This window comes from Cyclopterus lumpus, chromosome 3 (assembly GCF_009769545.1).
Source record: "Cyclopterus lumpus isolate fCycLum1 chromosome 3, fCycLum1.pri, whole genome shotgun sequence".
NCBI classification, from domain to species: Eukaryota; Metazoa; Chordata; class Actinopteri; order Perciformes; family Cyclopteridae; genus Cyclopterus; species Cyclopterus lumpus.
The window spans coordinates 28,314,797-28,336,022 of record NC_046968.1 but is presented as its reverse complement, the minus strand read 5'-3'; the positions used below and the strand labels follow the sequence as shown (position 1 = coordinate 28,336,022).

Here is a 21,226-nt window from a genome sequence, read left to right as displayed (position 1 = left end):
CTATCCCAGCTGACATAGGGCGAAGGCAGGAGACACCCTGGACAGGCCGCCAGTCCATCGAGGGCACATGTAGGGACATACAACCATTCACTCTCACATTCACACCTATGGGACATTTAGAGATCAATTAACCTGCAGCATGTCTTTGGACTGTGGGAGGAAGCCGGAGAGCCCGGAGAGAACCCACGCTGCCACGGGGAGAACATGCAAACTCCACACAGAAGGACCGCTCCGACCGGGAATCGAACCTGCGGCTCTCTTGCTGTGAGGCGACAGTGCTAGCCACTACACCACCGTGCAGCCCTGAATTCAAACATTTTAATTGAAATGGCAAACGGCAAAAAAAAATGTAATCATGAGAAAAACTTAAAAACAAAATGAATCATGAAAACAAGTGTGCATCTTAAAATAAAGTACCTTTAAGATGTACATTAAACAGCTTTAAGAAGAAAATAATGTCTTTATGAACCTGTTTGTATATTAACTGTTTGCCAAACTTCCATCAATGACAAGTAATTAGTGGATGAAAAACTCACTGCAGTAAAAGTACGAACACCATTCCGATGAAATAATCCACGAGTAACAGTCCTGCATTTAGCCTCAGTCACTTATTACTACATGTACTTTAAGAAGAATACAGGCAGTCCATTGGTGCATAGTGTAAATGTACTTCAGGTGTCTTCTGGTTGGAGCACGGCATGTTCATGCTTGATGGCAGGTGAAACCGTCTCTTTGCCTTCCCATCGAGGTGTCGCCGCGATCCACATTTGAATAGAACCACATTCCATTCTCTCTACATGTGACTGTGTGTTGGTGCGATGAGCATCTGCAGTCAACAACTCACTATTATTACTCTCATATACGTCCAGTAACAGATCCATTACATAAGTCACAATCATGGCGGTACAACAAGGTATTACACTGAATGCATTTCTTTAATGAGCTGAGTTATAAGATTTGTTGATAATATTTTCAACAGTATTTACAAACGAGCAATATTTTGTGAAAAGTTCTTCTATAATTCATTTGAATTTTTACCCCATTTTTAGGATTATTTAATGTAACCAATTCATAATCTGCAAGTAACCACAAAGATATGCTTGATATTTGTTGATTTCATTTAATTATCATGAAATAAACTCAGATAACAGGGTGGAAATCATATCAGTGAACAATACATTTCATTAATGAAACCAATTCATTTCACATTTCACGTACACATTATAAATGTAACTTCCATTAAAACATTAATCATGAACACACATATTTATTTAAAAATAAAACCCGTCTGCTGCAGCTTGGTTACAAACTCTGGGACAAATATGGAAGAAGAACATTGAACTGAAGTCATTTTGGTGGAAACATTGTCTGAACTTTCCAAATGTTTGTGAGCCACCAAGAAAACAACAACAGATTACTTGAACAGCTGTTACAACACTAGAGAATCAAAGAGAGAACGTTCAGTCAACAAAAGGTTAAATATTCACGTCTGAAAACAAAGGAATCCCTAAATGTCAAAGAGAGGAGATCAGTAGAGGATGATGTTGAAGAAGAAAGAAGGATGGAGACAATTAACCACAATTCTGTTCTCAATTCAGTCATTCTTCAGTTATGGAACAAAATGTCAGTTTCTACAGTAAAACTAAATCAAGGAAGTATTGAGTTTAAACTGAAGAGAAACGTTGCTGAAGAGAAAGAAGGTTACAAATGTTCCTCAGTTTCATCACCGATGAGAATTCAGCTCAAACCACAGTGCTGCATAGAGGACATGAAATACTTTGACAATGGAAAACCATTTAAATTCATATTTACATGACAATACATAACACATGAAACATAAGACGATACCAGAGAAACTGACGTCAAAGAATATAAATTGATGTGAAGCTTAATCTCAGCTGAATAGATTTATGTTGGAGTCTGTATCAGCCTGACAGTTTTTAAGTGTTTGTTTCTAAAGTGTGGACAAATAAATGTCGTTTCAGATGTCCAGTATGTGAAAATGTTTTATCACAAACTGAACAACTAAATGGTTTCTCTCCTGTGTGGACAACCATGTGAGCGTTCAGGTTTCTCTTAAGTGAAAATGTTTTACTACACACGGAACAACTAAATGGTTTCTCTCCTGTGTGGATAAACATGTGTTCGTTCAGACTTCTCATTTGTGTAAACGTTTTACTACACACTGAACAACTAAATGGTTTCTCTCCTGTATGGATACACATGTGAGCATTTAGGTTTCTCTTTTGTGTAAATGTTTTACTACACACTGAACAACTAAATGGTTTCTCTCCTGTGTGGACAACCATGTGAGCATTTAGGTTTCTCTTTTGTTTAAATGTTTTACGACACACTGAACAACTGAATGGTTTCTCTCCTGTGTGGACAATCATGTGTCTCTTTAGATACTTATTGAATCCAAATCTTTTGTCACAAAGTGAGCATTGAAATGGTTTCTCTCCTGTTTTGGAGCTAGTGGGTTTCTCCAGATGTCCCTTGTGGTCAGAGCTTCCAGCACATTCAGGAGAGCTGATTGATGTATTTCCAGTACTACAGTTCACATCACTTACAGGTACTTCTTTGTTTTGAGGGTTCACATCTGACTGAGGTTCCTCAGTCTCCTCCCGATCATCACTGTCCTCAGTCTCATCAGTATCTGGTCCTGGATGTCTTTCTGGATCTAACTTCCTGTCTGGTTCTGGTCCTCCACAATCCGCTCCATCAGCTTCTGTTTCCATGTGTTCAGTTTGTCTTTGATGAAGCTGAGAGGACTGAGCTTCCTCTTCATCATCTTCACTCTTTACAGTGAATGACAACTTGAGACCAGCCTCCTCCAGCCCTTGAAGCTGCTTTCCCTCCTGACTGGTCCAGAGTTCCTCCTGTTCCTCTTTAATGTGGGGGGGCTCTGGGTCCTCCTGGTCCTCTTTAATGTGGGAGGGCTCTATGTCCTCCTGTTCCTCTTTAATGTGTGGGGGCTCTATGTCCTCCTGTTCCTCTTTAATGTGGGGGGGCTCTGGGTCCTCTGGAGAATAATAAAACACATTAATCATACCATAATATCTTAAGGAGCTTGTAGTACCATATTGCCCCACTAAAGTGCTGCACTCATTGTGGGGCTACTTGTGGTTCCTAGAGTCCTAAAAAGTAGGATGGGAGCCAGAGCCTTCAGTTATCAAGCTCCTCTTTTATGGAACCAGCTTCCACTTTCAGTCCGGGAGGCAGACACAGTCACCTCATTTAAGAATAGACTTAAGACTTTCCTCTTTAATAGTGCTTATAGTTAGGGCTGAATCAGGTTTGCCCTGGTCCAGCCCCTTGATATGCTGCTATAGGCTTATAGGCTGCTGGGGGATGTTTTAGGATACACTGAGCACCTCTCTCCTCTTCTCTCTCTCCTTATGGATGAATTTACATCTCTCCATTGCACCTTACTAACTCTGCTTCCTCCCCGGAGTCGTTGTGACTTCACGTCTCATAGGGTCCATTGGACCTGGAGGTGTCTGATGCCTGGTGAGCCGGCCTCCCACGTAGGCCCTGCTGATGCCCCGCCCCCCCTCCTCTCTACCTCCTTCTGTTTCATGGGTTGGAGTTCCATTCATACATTGTCATATTCATGTAATGTGTTTATGTAACTTTGTAAATGCTGTTCATCTGTACACATGACATCTATTCATCTGTCCATCCGGGGAGAGGGATCCTCCTCTGTTGCTCTCCTGAAGGGTTCTTCCCTTTTTTCCCTGTCAAAGGTTATTTTTGGGGAGTTTTTCCTGATCCGATGTGAGGTCAAAGGTCAGGGATGTCGTATGTGTTCAGATTGTAAAGCCCTGTGAGGCAAATTTGTAATTTGTGATATTGGGCTATACAAAATAAACTGGATTGAATTAATACATCTTATGAATCTCATATTAAACTCTTTATAATTCAAGAGGTTTATCAATGAAAAAGCAGTGAATTAGTTGTGAATGAGAGAAGCATGACCTCTAAATAAAAAGCTGCTGTTGTCATTAATCGTCCTTTTATTGATAAAGAACAATATAATAAAGCCTTGGGCTGCAGAAGAGGAGGAACCAGTCCTCCATCAGGGACGTTCCAGTGAAGCAAACGCAGCCTGAAGCTGGAGAGCAGAAGATCTGAGCAAGAAGAATTAAATCTGAGTACATGAATATAGTTTAAGCACAAATCCAAGAGACTGAGAGATGTAGTACAGTACAAAGTACAATATGTACATCTGAGGTAGGGCTGCTCGATTATGGCCAAAATCCTAATCACGATTATTTTGATCAATATTGAGATCAGGATTATTTATCATGAGTATTCATACATTTTAGGGACAACTTTTCATTGTGCTTTCACGTATTTAAATGAACAAGAACACTGCTTCCACTTCCATTGTTGTGCTACATATTCCAGCTAATGTACACGTCTTTGCATCAAAATAAAATGTATACGGTTCTTATTCACCTGAAGCAAAACACAAATAAAATGTTTACCCAAAATAAAGGGCTTGTCTTTGGGAGGCGGATGATCCGCTGTCTTGTTTATGGTTTTCTGTGTTGACGTTGGAGGTCCAGTGAGGTGCTGTTAGCTTTAGCCTTCATGCGTCCGTCCTACTGTGGTTTGTGGTGATTGTTCAGGTGTTACACGTTAGTTGTGTTGCTATGCGGCGCAGACACAACTCTAACGCACTCTGTGCACGTGGTTTGTTATTAGTTAACATCACTTGACCTCAATCCAAATAACTTCCAACAGATGATGACCCTATCGAGGGACTAGCTCCTCGCCTTCTGCTCCTGACCTTTGACCTTTCACACGACACCCGGTACCTCTGCTCTCTGGTCTCTCTCCTCTTCTACTAACCGGAGTCGACTGCAGACGTAACTTCTTTTGAGGCTGCCGCTGCAGGGTGCGCGCGTATGACACCTCCCATCTCGTTCTGAGTTAGTTGAGGAAGCGCTTGATTTGATGTGTGGCAGAGCAGCATTTTAAACCTCGGTATCACGGACGATCATGCTCATTTAATAGTGGCAGCCAAAATCATGATCGCGATTACGATTCCAATAATTGAGCAGCCCTACTCTGAGGTGGAGTTCAGTAATAAATGTACCTCTGAGATGTAGTACAGTATAAAGTACCATATGTACCTGTGGGATGAATCGTAGTATAAAGTATGACCGTGTTTAAATACTGTAGCTCTACCTCAGTACATGATGTGAAGTTTAAAGCGATAAAGAAACAAAGGACCAACCTGCTCTTTGTAACCGGACTTCCGGGTTGAACACAGCGTCCAGTCGTTTCCGGTGTCGCTCGTTCTCCTCTCTGGAACTACAAAGTTCCTCCTCGTACTCTGCTATCGTTCTTTCAAACAGACCAAAGATCTCTTGCGCAGCCGCAGTTAGTCGCTGGTTGACTAAACATCTCAGCTGTTGGACTTTAGACATCTTCACGAGCTCACAGAAACGTTTCCTCCAGACAACTCCGTTAAAAACGCTTCGCTCACTCGGCCCCGCTCGGTGTCGCTCGGCTCCGTTCGGGTCCGTCTCCCTCTACAAAGTCCTCTTCAACACGTTAGTCCACACATCCGGGCTCTGGTGGGTCCTTCCGGTTGTATCTGAAGAACCGTGTGACTAAAAGAGAAAACCAGCGTTACGGATCAACAGGCCTGTTAAACACACATCACGTCTATCACTGACATGTTGGGCTCCAGCTGACAGATTCCTGCAGACCACCTCTCTGATCAGGCTGAACACATGAATATACATGATATATTTATTATATTAGTTTTATATAAATATATGTTAGATTTATTATATTATATGAAATTATTTATTATGAGTCTGAAAGTGTGTGTATATATATATATTCACACTATGGGGTTAATACACCTACATAAAGGGAGGACTCCAACATGATTGGGCGGTTAGCAGCTAGCTAGCGAGCTAACTGGACGTGTCATGTTGCAGCCACAGATAAACGTCACCGGTACAACATGAACAGACACCACACGAGCACCGGGGAACGCTGCTGCTGCTGCTGTTGTTGTTGTTGTTGTTGTTGTTGTTGCTGGCTGTATGTGTTCATCAACTGCTCCTGTTTAAGTCAGCTAGCTAGCGTTAGCTAACTCAGCTAGCATCAAACAGCTGTAACCACAGACGGGACGCAGTGTCGCGTGCAGGTGTGACAGCGAGTCACCTGGTGAGTTACCTGAGTGAGTCCCCTCCCCGTCTCTAAAACAACCCGGGGGGGCTCCTCTAGTCTCAGCTGGGGGCTCGTCTGCTGCATCACAGCGAGCGCTAGCTTGTAGCTACACGTTCTCACGTCAGCTTGGATTCAAAGGAGCTCGCTCACCTGTAAAAGTCTCTTCTTCTCCTCCGGGTCCACACGAGACGGGTCGTTTCATCGGCACCGATCACTTGGGATCGATATCCCGTTATCGGTAACGTCAAGTGGGTTTCCACGCCTTCAAGAACCGCCTCTCCCCGCAGCTTACACCGCAGCTAACGCTAGGTCCCGACCGACACACAGGGCTGTGACGCTGCGACCTGTCTGTCTGCCTGTCTGTCTGTGACGCTGCGACCTGTCTGTCTCTCTGTCTCATTCACGCCCACGAAGACAAAAGGGGTCCATAACACACAGAACATGACAAGTGCCATCTGGTTAAAAATCTGGTATATATATATATATTATATAATTATATCTTATTAAATATATACTATACAATGGAGTTTGTTGGGCAGAATGCTTTCTTTCAGACTCATATAATACATATATCATATATTAATATAATTGAGTTTGTTAGGGTTCTTATTATTACGCCTTATTTATTTTTATGCATTGGGAGCAATTTTTGGGGTACTTAACCAATTGGAAAACCAGCCAAATTTGGCCCGCTTGTCAGGCTTGGTGAAAATAGCCATCTGATCAAGGAGTCAAATTTTTGCAATTTATAGTTGCTCTCTAGCGCCCCCTAAAATTTTGACCGGTGACGCCCCTCACCCAGAATTTCCGATTGACTTAAAATTTGTCACGCATGTTCATTTACACCTGCTCTACAAAAAAGCCTCTCAGACCCCTAAGGTCACCTTAGATTTTCCGCCATTTTGAATTTTGTGTGTGAAAAACACATAATTGACTTTCTTAACTACATGCTTGGTCCAAATCAACAAAACCTGATATCAATCAAATCATTGAAGCCAGATGACCTAGAATACATCAACAGTTTATTTACCTCTCATTGTGGTAAGGATATATGGCCCAATGAACATCTTAGGGGCGTGTCTTGTTTTTCAATGCTCATAGTGTCAACACTATTGGGACTAATTACTTTGAAACATTTTTCCTAAGTGCGCATGGCATGCCTTAACTTGCAAAGAAAATCTTGTGGGATTTGAACACTAGGGGGCGCTACAATAATTCGCCGAAGTTGCCCGTTTTTCGCGTTTTTTTCTCTTTTTTGGCACTTTTCGCCGTTATACATTTAACGTTATCTTCCACAAAAATGATCCGATCGACTTCAATCTTCTTTCCAGGATGATCAGAAGGCCTTGAGCATGATTATTCTGTAAAAAAAACGTGGTTTTCACCCACTCTCACTTGTCGTTAAAAATATTCCAATAAAATCCCACTTTCTGTTTTTTGTTATGTTAGATTGTTGCTTTAACTAAACCAATCTTTCCAAAGATAATCATGCACGATTTTTTCATCACTTTTTCTTTTTACCTTTTATTTACGTGACGTGGTCAAGACTTCACGTAGAGACACATGGTGCATGTATTTGTTCACATTCTCAAAGTGCCACTTCCTGGCTCAACTGGACTTGCTCTAATCTGCCCCAAACTTGTTTGTCACGGCCTGAGGATATCGACAAGTCTAATTTCAATCGTAGTCAGAGCGCCACCTGCTGGCTCAACTAGACTTGCTTGAATCTGCCCCAAGCTCGTCGTGCTTGTCACAAGTCGCCGTCTGAGGATATCGACGAGCTTATTTTCACTCGCAGTCGACGAGCCGCCTACTGGCGAAAGAATATCGGGGTTACGCGACAAACCGCAAAACTGTCCGAGCGGCGGCCCCGCGTTCTCCGCCGAGCGGGTCGGTGTCCCGCTCGGCCGACACCGGCGCAGGTGAGCGAGGACCCGTTCATTGCTGCTCGCAGCTTTAATTAATATTATGTTCATATATATATATTATATATCATATATACCATATATGTTTTTTATATATTTAAATATATAAAACTATAAATTGTCGTATCTTCTTGGGCAGAGTGGTCATATAATATATATAATAGATGTATAATACTTTCATGAATCATAAATGTCCTGTATTCCAAATCTAAAAAGTATTAGCATAAAATAATAAAAGTGAAATACTCGTTGGGCAGAGTGTAATATTTGATCACCATGTTATTGGAATATTATTACTGAATCTTTTATGAGTAATACTGTAGTTTAGTAACAGCTGTTGGAGGTGGAGCAGATTTGAATGGCTTGATATACTGCTGCATAGTTTAATCTACAGCACAGCATCATATCTTATTAACTGATCCCTCGTTCTGTAAATCCACAGTTTCATCACCGATGATAATTCAGCTCAAACCACAGTGCTGCATAGAGGACATGAAATACTTTGACAATGGAAAACCATTTAAATTCATATTTACATGACAATACATAACACATGAAACACAAGACAATCAGAGAAACTCACGTCAAAGAATTAAAATTGATTTGTAGCTTAATCTCAGCTGAATAGATTTATGTTGGAGTCTGTATCAGCCTGACAGTTTTTAAATGTTTAACAATGTTTATTTAGAGACTCTCATAACTACATTTGAGATTTTTGGAATAACCGAGACAAGAGAATCTTGTTGAGAAACTCCACGACTAATTAGTTTCTCTAGTGTGGATAATTAAATGTTGTTTCAGATTGTGCTTTTGTGAAAATGTTTTATCACAAACTGAACAACTAAATGTTTTCTCTCCTGTGTGGACAAACAGTCATGTGAGCGTTCAGGTTTCTCTTTCGTTGAAATGTTTTACTACACACTGAACAACTAAATGGTTTCTCTCCCGTGTGGACGGTCATGTGATAATTCAGGTTATCCTTGCGTGTAATAATTGTATCACACACAGAACAACTAAATGGTTTCTCTCCTGTGTGGATAGTCATGTGTCTCTTTAGATACTTATTGAATCCAAATCTTTTGTCACAAAGTGAGCATTGAAATGGTTTCTCTCCTGTTTTGGAGCTAGTGGGTTTCTCCAGATGTCCCTTGTGGTCAAAGCTTCCAGCACATTCAGGAGAGCTGATTGATGTATTTCCAGTACTACAGTTCACATCACTTACAGGTACTTCTTTGTTTTGAGGGTTCACATCTGACTGAGGTTCCTCAGTCTCCTCCCAATCATCACTGTCCTCAGTCTCATCAGTATCTGGTCCTGGATGTCTTTCTGGATCTAACTTCCTGTCTGGTTCTGGTCCTCCACAATCCGCTCCATCAGCTTCTGTTTCCATGTGTTCAGTTTGTCTTTGATGAAGCTGAGAGGCCTGAGCTTCCTCTTCATCATCTTCACTCTTTACAGTGAATGACAACTTGAGACCAGCCTCCTCCAGCCCTTGAAGCTGCTCTCCCTCCTGATTGGTCCAGAGTTCCTCCTGTTCCTCTTTAATGTGGGGGGGCCCTGGGTCCTCCTGTTCCTCTTTAATGTGGGGGGGCTCTGGGTCCTCCTGTTCCTCTTTAATGTGGGGGGGCCCTGGGTCCTCCTGTTCCTCTTTAATGTGGGAGGGCTCTGGGTCCTCCTGTTCCTCTTTAATGTGGGGGGGCTCTGGATCCTCCTGTTCGTCTTTAATGTGGGGGGGCTCTGGATCCTCTGGAGAATAATAAAATACATTATTACGTCTTATCAATCTCATATTAAACTCTTTATTATTCAAGAGATTTATCAATGAAAAAGCAGCGAATTAGTTCTGAATGAGAAGCATGACCTCTAAATAAAAAGCTGCTGCTGTCATTAATTGTTGTTTTATTTGAGCACAAATCCAAGTGCCCGAGAACTGTAGTACAGTAAAAAGTAAAATATGTACCTGTATTTATTTTTAAAAGTATGAACTTCTTTAAATACTGCAGTACAGTACCTGCAACTCCACCTCAGGACATGTGAATACTTCCTCCAGAAGTGGTTCCACCAGTTTACGCCCCCATGTGGGTAGAGCTTATATCTACACACTGTGACGGACAGGTTTGTACATTTGAGTGCACTAAACCAATATAATGATGTAATATCATATTAAACAGCAGAGCCTGAATTACAATATCAAGTAATCAATTTTAAACACAACCAAAACCAGATCCATCCATCCATCCAGTATCACCTCTTATCCGGGGTCGGGTCGCGGTGGCAGCAGGTTCAGCAGGCCGACCCAGGCTTCCCTCTCACCCGCAGCACTTTCCAGCTCATTCTGGGGGATCCCGAGGCGTTCCAAGGCCAGCCGGGAGATATAATCCCTCCAGCGTGTCCTCGGTCTTCCCCGGGGCCTCCTACCAGTTGGACGTGCCCGGAAAACCTCTAATGGGAGGCGTCCAGGAAGCATCCTGACTAGATGCCCGAACCACCTCAGCTGACTCCTTTCGACACGAAGGAGCAGCGACTCGACTCCGAGCTCCCCCCTGATGTCCGAGCTCCTTACCCTATCTCTAAGGCTGAGCCCGGCCACCCTACGGAGGAAGCTCATTTCGGCCGCTTGTATCCGAGATCTCGTTCTTTCGGTCACGACCCAGAGTTCGTGACCATAGGTGAGGGTTGGAACGTAGACCGACCAGTAAATGGAGAGCTTTGCCTTCCGGCTCAGCTCCCTCTTCACTAAGACGGACCGGTACAGCGCCTGTTTTACTGCTGCAGCCGCACCGATCCGCCTGTCGATCTCCCGCTCCACCTTAACATCACTCGTGAACAAGACCCCGAGATACTTGAACTCCTTCACTTGGGGTAGGCAGTTTGCCCCCACCTGGAGGGAGCAATCCGCCGGTTTCCGGCAGAGCACCATGGCCTCAGATTTGGAGGTGCTAACTCTCATCTCTGCCGCTTCGCACTCGGCTGCAAAACGCCCCAGTGAATGCTGGAGGTCACGGTCCGAGGAGGCAAACAGGACCACATCATCCGCAAACAGCAGAGAGGCGACCTCGAGACTCCCGAACCGGATCCTCTCCGCCCCCTGGCTGCGCCTAGATATCCTGTCCATGAAGGTCACGAACAGGACCGGTGATAAAGGGCAGCCCTGGCGGAGGCCAACACCCACGGGGAACGTGTCTGACTTACTACCGAGGAGACGAACACAGCTCCTACTGCAGGCATACAGAGACCGGATGGCCCGTGCCAACGGGTCCGGCACCCCATACTCCCGCAGCACCCCCCACAAAAACCCCAGAGGGACCCGGTCGAAAGCCTTCTCCAGGTCTACAAAGCACATGTAAACTGGTTGGGCAAACTCCCAGGACCCCTCCAGTAATCTTGCGAGGGTAAAGAGCTGGTCCACTGTTCCACGACCGCGACGGAATCCGCACTGTTCATCTTGAATCCGAGGTCCGACAAGCGGTCGGAGCCTCCTCTCCAGCACCCTGGCATAAGCTTTTCCCGGGAGGCTGAGCAGTGTGATACCACGATAGTTCGAGCACATTCTCCGGTCCCCCTTCTTGAAGATGAGAACCACCACCCCGGTCTGCCAGTCCATGGGCACTGTTCCCGACCCCCATGCGACACTGAAAAGGTGTGTCAACCAAGACAGCCCAACAATGTCCAGCGCTTTCAGCATCTCAGGGCGGATCTCATCCACCCCTGGCGCCTTGCCACCAAGGAGCTGTTTGACTACCGTAGCGACCTCTGCCAGGGATATGGGTGAAACCACCCCAAAGTCTTGCGGCGCTGCCCCCTCTCCGGGGGACATGTTGGCCGGGTTTAGGAGTTCCTCAAAGTGCTCTTTTCCACCGCCCGACGATGTCCCCAATCCGGGTCAGCAGATAATTGATATGTAATGCAATATGTAATGTTTTAAATCCCACACGCGACACTTTTAGTTTGAAATTACGAGTAACTTCCTGTGCAGCTCAGTAGAGTGTCCACAGGAAGTTAGGAGGTAGGGCCTCTTCGTGGGGTTGGTTCCAGTGTCGGCAAATCGGATCCTACTCGCCTAAACTATCTGAACTAACATGCTGTTTTAAAATGTTCTACTTCACTTAATCAAAGTCAAACGATGCAGAGAGACTGTTTACATATTGAGCTATGATGATTATGAGTTTAGAGCATTCATCTTTGTCATCTCAGAAGAGATGTTCATCCTGGAAGTTTTCTTTTCTTCATTTTTCTGTTTCATCAACTACCAGAAACACATTTACTGCTATACACACATAGTAATCCATCTCACACGTGGTATTGTTTTCATAAATAAAATAGCTATTGTGGTGAAGGAGATGAACTAGTTTCAGTATGGGTATGAAAACAGTCACACTTTTCATATAGTTAAAGAAACAAAGGACCAACCTGCTCTGTGTAACCGGACTTCCGGGTTGAACACAGCGTCCAGTCGTTTCCGGTGTCGCTCGTTCTCCTCTCTGGAACTACAAAGTTCCTCCTCGTACTCTGCTATCGTTCTTTCAAACAGACCAAAGATCTCTTGCGCAGCCGCAGTTAGTCGCTGGTTGACTAAACATCTCAGCTGTTGGACTTTAGACATCTTCACGAGCTCACAGAAACGTTTCCTCCAGACAACTCCGTTAAAAACGCTTCGCTCACTCGGACCCTCCAACACGCGGTCCTGTTAACTGTCGACTTCCGGCCGTCTTCTGTTGTTGTCATGGTTACGGCAGCCGTTGGGAATAGGAAGAGAACACGTCGCTGTCCTCGTGAATGCCGTCTAGTTTAATGGTGCATGTCGAACCTTCTCGTATCCGGTCTCTGGTCTAAACAAACCGGACTAGACGTTGTAGAGTCCTTTGAGGAAAAGAGTCCGCTCGAGTTTTTCTTCTTCTGGTGCTTTTACGGCGGTTGGCATCCATCTTATTGGTGCATTACCGCCACCTGCTGGTCCGGAGTATGGAGACAAGCGACTTACACTCTTTACCCAAAACTAACCAAACCGGCCACTCGAGTTGAAACGTCGCGTGTTGTTTATGTTGAAACCGGAAGTTAACAAATTGCCCTTCCTTTGTAATAAAGTTGGTAAAAATAACAAAGTAAATTACTCACCTAAAGTAATATGAATATAATAATATATAATATAACTTTACAATATTGCTGGTTGGAGGATCATTTCCCCAGAATTAAATTTGCAAATACATTCTTATAATTTTGTTATTCAAAAAAATGTAATACATGTTTTTTAATAACAGAAACATTTATTAGTAATTGCTCACATTAAAAGCTTGAATTCAAACATTTTAATCAAAATGTGAAACGGCAAAAGAAAATGGAATCATGAGTTAAAAACTTAAAAACAAAATGAATCATGAATAATAAAATAAAATTGAAGTCATTATTCATGACTTTTTTTTTCTTTCCGTCTTGTGTATTCTCCTCAGAGCCGAGGGAAGGGAACAGCCTTCGAGAGTTCAGGGTCAGGAGAGGAGAGTTCAGAGAAGGGAATGAGGATGCACCCAAGGAGACGAGTCAGTGAGGAACAGTTCTCCTAGTTCCTTAAGCAGCAAAGCGTTCTCCTCTTCACATGTGTATATATATATATATATATATATATATATATATATATATATATATATATATACACACATATATATATATATATATATATATATATATCTACATATACATATATATATATATATATATACACATACATATTAGTGCTGGGCAAAGATGAACAAATATTATCTATTAATGATTTTTCTGTGATTAACTGCAATTAATCGCGTTATGCGCAAAATTCAAGAATTAATTAAAAACTAGTGTATTGCATGTTTTTATTTCAAAGTAATGTTATCAGAACAATATAACAGGCACTATTCCTTCCTCTAATCCCACATTCATGCCCACTAAACCCAACTTCATTATTAAAAACACTTATCCTGGACATGAGTCAGCAGCTGTCACTGTTGACTTCCTGCTCTTCATCTTCTTCTCCTCATTCCTACTATTCGGTGACTTTTCAGCCAGGTTTACTTCTATATTTTCCCCGGATACCCAAATGCCCTGAACCATCATGAGCAAGTTTTGATCACATGACCACAAAGCTTAGATGAAGTGACAACTTGAAAAATGGGATCTCCCCAACAAAATCCTCACCATGGGGCACCCACTTCCTCACAAAATACCGTTCTGAAGAAAGAAGCACCTGGAAACATGTTCCTCCTCACCGTCTGACAGCACCGACACAAACATCTCTTCCGAGGACGAAACACTACATTTCTCACTGGGATTTTTTTTTTTTTTTTTTAAATCAATGTGCTTCGATAATATATTTTGCATCCTATACAGGTCATATCTCCACCTGTTAATCCTGATCTTCAGGGGCTGGTATTTCAAAATGATCCCACAGGATTAATCCTCCTGGATTGGATTAAATCCTGCACAGATCCCTAAAACTGGTATTTCAAAGTAAATTTGATCCTGAAGATTCAGATTCAGATTCGGGAATCCAATCCTGCCTTTGATCCGGATAAAAAACGTCTGTTGAGCATTTCAAAACTTTAGTGGAAAATCCGGATCAGTTTGATCCAAAACAAATCAGGATTAACCTGATCCCACCTCAGGAGGTGGATTTGAGGGAGATCACACGTAAAGGTTTGAACTGCTCCCAACGTTCCTTGTTTGATATAGAAGTAAAAAAACAAAAACACATACAACATATTTGTCGCCAAAACAATTAATACACATCAACATAATCATCCGGCAGCACATGAGCCATTTGACCAATTAAGCACGTGATCAACACGCCGTTCACTGCAATGCTCTAACCAACAGAGTTTACAACAGGCGATTACTTAGGGACATTACAAACTCAAAATAACACGAAATTATGAAAGAAAAACTTTATTGCGACAGCTACACGAAGTGTTAAACATAACTCTTATCAAGTACATTCTTTTAACTGTTTTGCCAGCAACTGAATTCTTAACTTAACTTCTTCTTGTTTAAGCAGCGTCAGTTTAATTTGTTCATTCGTGAGAATTATTTGTTGCTCGGCGCGTTCCGTTTCCACCTTTAATAAATTGTTGTAGGCGTCCCCGTTCTCGGCTTGCATCTTGCGCTTACATGGTGGTGCTGGTGCGTTCCCCATCTCCTCCAAGACAGAGCTCCGGCTTGTGCAGGGCTCCACAGGGGTGAGGGCGATCATTTCAGCCGACAGGTTCAATGGTTCCGTGGGGTCCATTGGTTCCCCTGTACCAGCTGGCAGTTTACCAAACAAGGCTTGAGAACTCTCACCTCTAATGATGTCCAAGACCGTTTCTGTGAATTCCCCACGCTTTATGGCCTTGTTTCCTGTTTGGGTTTTGTTTGCCTCTGAATGGTCCTTGGTAGCCTTCTGCTTTAGGTTTTTCCACCTAAGCCGAACCTGTTCCACATTCCGTCGTTGGCCACTACCAGCGGCATTAACTTGCTTTGTTATGTCAGCCCATATTTTATTTTTAAGTTTGTTTGACAGAGAACTCTGTCCAGGGCCACTTAAAGCTCCAAACAGGGCCTGGCAATGTGCACAAACACCCTCCAGAAGTGCCGTTGTCTCTGCTGTGGTGAAATTGCTTCCTTTGTTCTTCTCCATGTTGTGTTCATAGCCAAAGCTCAAACGGTTGTGCCATTTGGAGCAGGTCTGTGTTAAGTGGCTGTCTTGTCTTTCCACAAACATCTGTAAACAAAAACAAAAGGGAGATTACATGTGAAAGGTTTGAACAACGTTATGCTGCGTTCACACCACGCAAAGTCAATATATATATTATATTTTGCGAACTTATTGCAATATTGCAACTTTGGTGAAAAAAATCGCACCGCGCGAAGTTGCGAAAGTCAATCAGCGTTGAGAAGCTCCACCCCCCCCCTGACTCCGCCCCCCTGGCTGCTGCTGCTCTCGTAGTTATCAAGACGAAGTCGGTGAAACTCCCCGAGCTGTGTGAGTCTACGGGGTGATGTTATGAACCCAAACACAAGGGCGTTAGATGTTCCGACGTTTATGGGATGTCCACCCAAGTATAAAGCAGAAATAGTGGTTATTTCTTCCGTAGTGGATGGCGGGAATGATAACGGTTTCCAGAGATAAGCCACGCCCCCTCGAAGGCACGAATGAAGCAACTAGGGGCAAGTAAACTCACGCAAGTAAAGTTTGGTGTGAACGCAGCAGAAGTGTAACTGCTCCCAAAGTGCCTTGTTTGATACAGACATAGCTACGCTTCACTGCTGTTTGATTCATGTTTATTTCCTTTGCACGTTCCTTTCTTTGTCAGCACACACACTTAATGTTCATAGCCAAAGGTCAAAAGGTTGTGCCATTTGGAGCAGGTCTGTGTTAACTGGCTGTCTTCTCGTTCCACAAAAACATCTGTAAAGAAAAAACAAATATTAAGTTTTTAGGGGCTGTTCCTTTTGTTGACAACTGTTCCCTGAAAAGATACGTACAACACGTTTTAAAATCTACACACAATGCGTTGCGAGTAAATTCATTAAAATGTGGACCGCGACATACGGACGCTAGCCTATTTGCTAACTTGTTAGCTCCTTTAACACAGAAGTCAATGGAGCAGCGTTAGCTCGCGTTAGCGTTAGCTCGGCTTTATTTGACTTCGCCGAGCTCTTCTTTCAACTTTGTGCTGATTTACGTGATTTGTTAACTCGATATAAGGATTGCCTTTCGTCTAGTCTTAGGACGCATCGACACTGACCAAGACTATACTTACATTTAGAGACAATAGTTGCGTCAGCTACTCCCTTTTTTTTCCGTTTAAAATGTTCGCTCCATTTCCTGTTTCCGGTCTGCAATCCAGGGGGCGGGGCATAAACATAAACATTTTCTAATATGTTTTAATATCTTCATCTGGTCACTTTCTCCTAACTTCTGAGCTGCACATGAATAATAATAATAATAATAATCAGAGGGATGTTAGTTTGCAGCAATAACACAAACAGACTTTAATGTTTTACTGAAATACCAAAAGTGTAAAATGACTTGTTTTTATCGTAATAATAACCCGACAGTAGAAACTGTAACATGTGCAGTGTATGAAAGGTTTACTTTGAATAAAGCATTAAACTACAAAGTCAAATGACTTTAATATAAATAATGTTTGGTTTTTAGTGCTCTTCGTCTCCGAAGGGTAAATTATATTAGTCACTGCTTCAGCTCCACTGTCACAAGAGATACAGGAGAACATTCCTGAGGCAGGAGAACATTCAGGAGAACATTCCTGAGGCAGGAGAACATTCCTGAGGCAGGAGAACATTCCTGAGGCAGGAGAACATTCAATAGAACATTCCTGCCCTCTGCTATTAGACTTTATAATGAATCTCATCCGGCCAAATCCTCCTCAATAAACGTTGCACCGCTGTCACGTTATACTTTATACATTTTCATTTCCTTTATTATTTAAATTCTTAAATGTAATATGTCCTGCTATTTTTTTGTATTGTATATTTGTAAACAATGTTTTGCTGCTGTGGCAGTAAAAAGTAGGACGACACCAAAAGTCAGTTTATTTTTAGGCCGGATTAAATCCACATTAATTTAGAAATCAAAAATAAATAATCAGATCCACTCTTTTGAAGGTTGTTTCATTTCTATTGTTTATTTACATAAATATTTCAGGTGAGGTTTGTTCCGGCAGACGGAGGACGCTTCACTTCTTCTCGGAGGAGGCGTCGCCGGCCTCCAGCTTCGGCGCCGCCTCTTTGGGCTCCCGGTGGGCGGGGAACACCTCCCACGGCGAGTTCAGGTCGAACTTCCTGAACTCCTGCGACAGCTCGACGGGCTCCGCCACCACCCGCTTCAACTCGTCGTCGTAGCGCACCTGAACAGGTAAGAGAGGCGTGCAGGGAGGAGTTTAAGATGTTATCTTTCAAGTCTAAAAACACTGTCAGGTCTCGGTGGAAAATATAAAAATAAAAAGTAGGAAAGAACACCGCGATCAACACGAGTGACAACCTTTTTCGGCCCATTATCTGGAACCGGTGTAGCGTTAAAGCACGGTGGAATGAGCACACTTGGCTATCTAGCGTTAGCTAGCGTGCTAATTCAACCGCGCTTTCATGCTTCACCGATCCCAGAAACATTTGCAGAACAGCAGCCATCCGTCCGCTCTCTTCCCGGCCGGCGCTTTTGAGCGCTAAAATAAATGAATGAAGCCGACCCGAGTACCTCCACGTATCCCGAGAGGGGGAAGTCCTTTCTCAAGGGGTGACCCTCGAAGCCGTAGTCCGTCAGAATGCGCCTCAGGTCCGGGTGGTTGGCGAAGAACACGCCGAACATGTCCCAAACCTGCAGAAACACACGCAACACTTTTTTACGCTCGGTTCGTCTGAAGGTCGGTGGAATTCAAAACGAAGCTCCGCCGGTCGACGCTCACCTCCCGCTCGTACCAGTTGGCGGCGATGTAGACGGGGACCGCGGAGTCCACCGGCGACAACTCGTCCGTGTACGTCTTGATGCGGATACGAGAGTTGTAGCGCATCGACAACAGGTGGTACACAATCTGTAAAACACACACACATTTAGTTTCAGAGGAGATTGGGAAAGATTTTTTGCTGTTCAATCCAAAGATTTGACTTTTCGTGTGTGTGTGTGTGTGTGTGTGTGTGTGTGTGTGTGTGTGTGTGTGTGTGTGTGTGTGTGTGTGTGTGTGCAACCTCAAAGCGGTTCTGCCGTGATGGAATGTCGACGGCCGTCAGGTCAATCATGATCCTGAACTGGGTGTTGGTGTGGTCCTTCAGGAAGGTCAGCACAGGGATCACTCCGTCAGGGTGGATCATCAACTCCAGCTCGTTGTAAGAGGTCACCTAGACACACACACACACACACACACCATCTCATATACTTGTATACCATGTACACTATCAAGTGTACATAGTAGGCTCTGAACCTCGTATGAACTGACCTCGACCTGCTGGATGTACTTGGGCATAATCTCGGCCACGTACTCCCCAAACGTCGCCAGCTGGCTGTGAGTGACGGCATCCTTGGGCCTGATGGTTGCTGCGTGAAGGACAGAGGAGATAAGGAGACAAGGTTTAGGAGGACCGAACAATTCATCGCTGCACTCTTCCGCCTCATCTTTGATACCGAGTGTCTTTGGTATCACGACGGTCATTTAAAAAAAAAAAAGGAGACAGACGGTCTTCATCGTGTGCCGTGTCTATTTTAGTTTAACACAATATGCAAATTATCCTATAACAACAATAACCTTTTTTTGATTTCATTAATTACAAAATGCGCCTCGGGATCCCCCAGAATGAGCTGGAAAGTGTGCAAATTACCTTACAAATAATAGTAATCTGTATTTTATTATCCAGGTGACACTTAATACATAAACTAAGAATGTTGTGAGAAGAAATAAGTGCTGCAATGGTGGTGGTTTTAATGTCGTTGACACAATAACATAATAAACATATCTGACTCTCACACCCACAGGACTATAAAGACCAGGACCCCCACTAACTGTCTCACATCCCCAGGACTATAAAGACCAGGACCCCCACTAACTGTCTCACATCCCCAGGACTATAAAGACCAGGACCCCCACTAACTGTCTCACATCCCCAGGACTATAAAGACCAGGACCCCCACTAACTGTCTCACATCCCCAGGACTATAAAGACCAGGACCCCCACTAACTGTCTCACATCCCCAGGACTATAAAGACCAGGACCCCCACTAACTGTCTCACATCCCAGGACTATAAAGACCAGGACCCCCACTAACTGTCTCACATCCCAGGACTATAAAGACCAGGACCCCCACTAACTGTCTCACATCCCAGGACTATAAAGACCAGGACCCCCACTAACTGTCTCACACACCCCCAAGACTATTTTCTCACATCTTTTCTTTACACCTGCCACTTTTATTTTATACTATGTACTTGTTTTAAAGCACTGTTATCTGGTTGGTTGTTTACAGTATTTAATTAAATGATTATTGCACTAGATGCATTATTGTATTCCATGTCTATGTTTATCGTTATGCACCTTTCACCTAGCTAGTTAGCCACATTCCTTGTATGTGCAAGTTACTGTACTTCTTAACCCACTTGTCTCCTGCAGCGTCAGTCGGTTAGTTGGTTAGCTAGTTAGTAGGTTAGTTAGCTGGTTAGCTAGTACTCACGACGGGTCTCGGCGGTGGAGCTCTGCAGACGGCTCTGCTGCTGGAGGAGACACGAACTTCGTGCAACTGTGGAACATAAAAACAGGGAGGAGTCAGAATAATAATCTAAACATTGGTGACTGCCTCTACAGCGCCCTAGATTCTACCCATGACGCATAAAGCTGCCTAAACAAACGGTCACGTAAACACTGTCATTCAAATCAGCGTGAGCTAATGTTAGCATTAGCTAGCACGAAGGTCAAACGCGACGCGTTTGAAGGTTGTAAAATAACACTTCCTTGTTCTTGACGCGAGTGAAAGGCACATAAAACATTACACGCATCGATGGAGCAACTGGCGCGTGTCAAATAAAACGGGTTTCTGGTCAACTCACGGTTATAACCCCTTCCGAGACCTCCGCGGACAAACCGTGCTAGGGATGCCGCCATGTTTGTTCCACAACAGTTTCTTCTTCTTCTGCGGGAGAAAAGAAGGCGCGACCGTGTAGCGGGCTGTCGCCTCCTGTCGGGCCGGAAGAGGAGTGTCATGAAAGCCGTTGTTTATAATATAAGGAGAACAAATATATATTAAATATAAGGCATGAGAACATTAAGATCAAATAATACGAAATAATGTGAAACGTTCAGGGTACTTAAAGATACGACAAGGCACTTTATTGTTGTGGTGGATTCTGGCGCCCCCTGTGGACAAACGTGGTAGTTCAGGGACCCTTTAGAAAACGGTGACTTGTACGGTTTGGATCATTATTATTGATGCATTAACATTTAAACCGTTAAATGTTATTGATGTTTGTGGTGTAAAAAGTGTGAATTGTCTTGTTATATCATCTATATTGTATATGTGTATAGGTTTGCTTGTTTTAGATGTTAAATAACATGTAGTGGAGTAAAAAAAATATTATATTCTCTAAATTCAGAGTCTC

The 21,226-nt window shown here is 43.3% G+C and overlaps 3 protein-coding genes across 4 annotated transcripts; all 3 read right to left on the bottom strand.

Annotated features, from left to right (window-relative positions):
• Positions 1-1,566: 1,566 nt before the first annotated feature.
• LOC117728838 (gastrula zinc finger protein xLCGF3.1-like) lies at positions 1,567-6,545 on the bottom strand. 2 transcript variants are annotated; one of them, XR_004609262.1, is made up of 3 exons: positions 6,346-6,545; positions 5,246-5,624; positions 1,567-3,022 (listed from the first exon to the last, which is right to left on the bottom strand). XR_004609262.1 is itself a non-coding variant. In XM_034529749.1 (3 exons), exons 2-3 carry the CDS (start codon positions 5,436-5,438, stop codon positions 1,941-1,943), a joined length of 1,176 nt encoding a protein of 391 aa, XP_034385640.1. In that variant the 5' UTR covers positions 5,439-5,624; positions 6,346-6,529; the 3' UTR covers positions 1,567-1,940. The 2 variants fall into 2 exon arrangements, 1 of the variants encoding a protein (XP_034385640.1); XM_034529749.1 differs by having other exon boundaries at positions 1,567-2,923; positions 6,346-6,529.
• A 2,173-nt stretch (positions 6,546-8,718) lies between these two features.
• LOC117728843 (zinc finger protein 777-like) lies at positions 8,719-13,127 on the bottom strand. Its single transcript, XM_034529764.1, has 2 exons — positions 12,531-13,127; positions 8,719-9,866 (listed from the first exon to the last, which is right to left on the bottom strand). The coding sequence occupies exons 1-2, from the start codon at positions 12,721-12,723 to the stop codon at positions 8,962-8,964; spliced, it is 1,098 nt and encodes a 365-aa protein (XP_034385655.1). The 5' UTR covers positions 12,724-13,127; the 3' UTR covers positions 8,719-8,961.
• A 4,625-nt stretch (positions 13,128-17,752) lies between these two features.
• Positions 17,753-20,787, bottom strand: ndufs3 (NADH:ubiquinone oxidoreductase core subunit S3). The gene is made up of 7 exons (XM_034529782.1): positions 20,678-20,787; positions 20,305-20,370; positions 19,079-19,176; positions 18,831-18,980; positions 18,551-18,676; positions 18,343-18,462; positions 17,753-17,995 (listed from the first exon to the last, which is right to left on the bottom strand). Exons 1-7 carry the CDS (start codon positions 20,730-20,732, stop codon positions 17,825-17,827), a joined length of 786 nt encoding a protein of 261 aa, XP_034385673.1. The 5' UTR covers positions 20,733-20,787; the 3' UTR covers positions 17,753-17,824.
• Between the last annotated feature and the right edge of the window lie 439 nt (positions 20,788-21,226).

Bases quoted from the DNA above. Each gene is read 5' to 3' on its own strand.
- LOC117728838 (XM_034529749.1), bottom strand. From the start codon at position 5,438: ATGTCTAAAGTCCAACAGCTGAGATGTTTAGTCAACCAGCGACTAACT. The intron at 2,924-5,245 runs GTTGGTCCTTTG...CCCACATTAAAG, and splicing joins AGTCCGGTTACAAAGAGCAG to AGGACCAGGAGGACCCAGAG.
- LOC117728843 (XM_034529764.1), bottom strand. From the start codon at position 12,723: ATGTCTAAAGTCCAACAGCTGAGATGTTTAGTCAACCAGCGACTAACT. The intron at 9,867-12,530 runs GTTGGTCCTTTG...ATTATTCTCCAG, and splicing joins AGTCCGGTTACACAGAGCAG to AGGATCCAGAGCCCCCCCAC.
- ndufs3 (XM_034529782.1), bottom strand. From the start codon at position 20,732: ATGGCGGCATCCCTAGCACGGTTTGTCCGCGGAGGTCTCGGAAGGGGT. The intron at 18,981-19,078 runs GTCAGTTCATAC...GTGTGTGTCTAG, and splicing joins AGTACATCCAGCAGGTCGAG to GTGACCTCTTACAACGAGCT. The intron at 17,996-18,342 runs GTACTCGGGTCG...TTACCTGTTCAG, and splicing joins CCCTCTCGGGATACGTGGAG to GTGCGCTACGACGACGAGTT.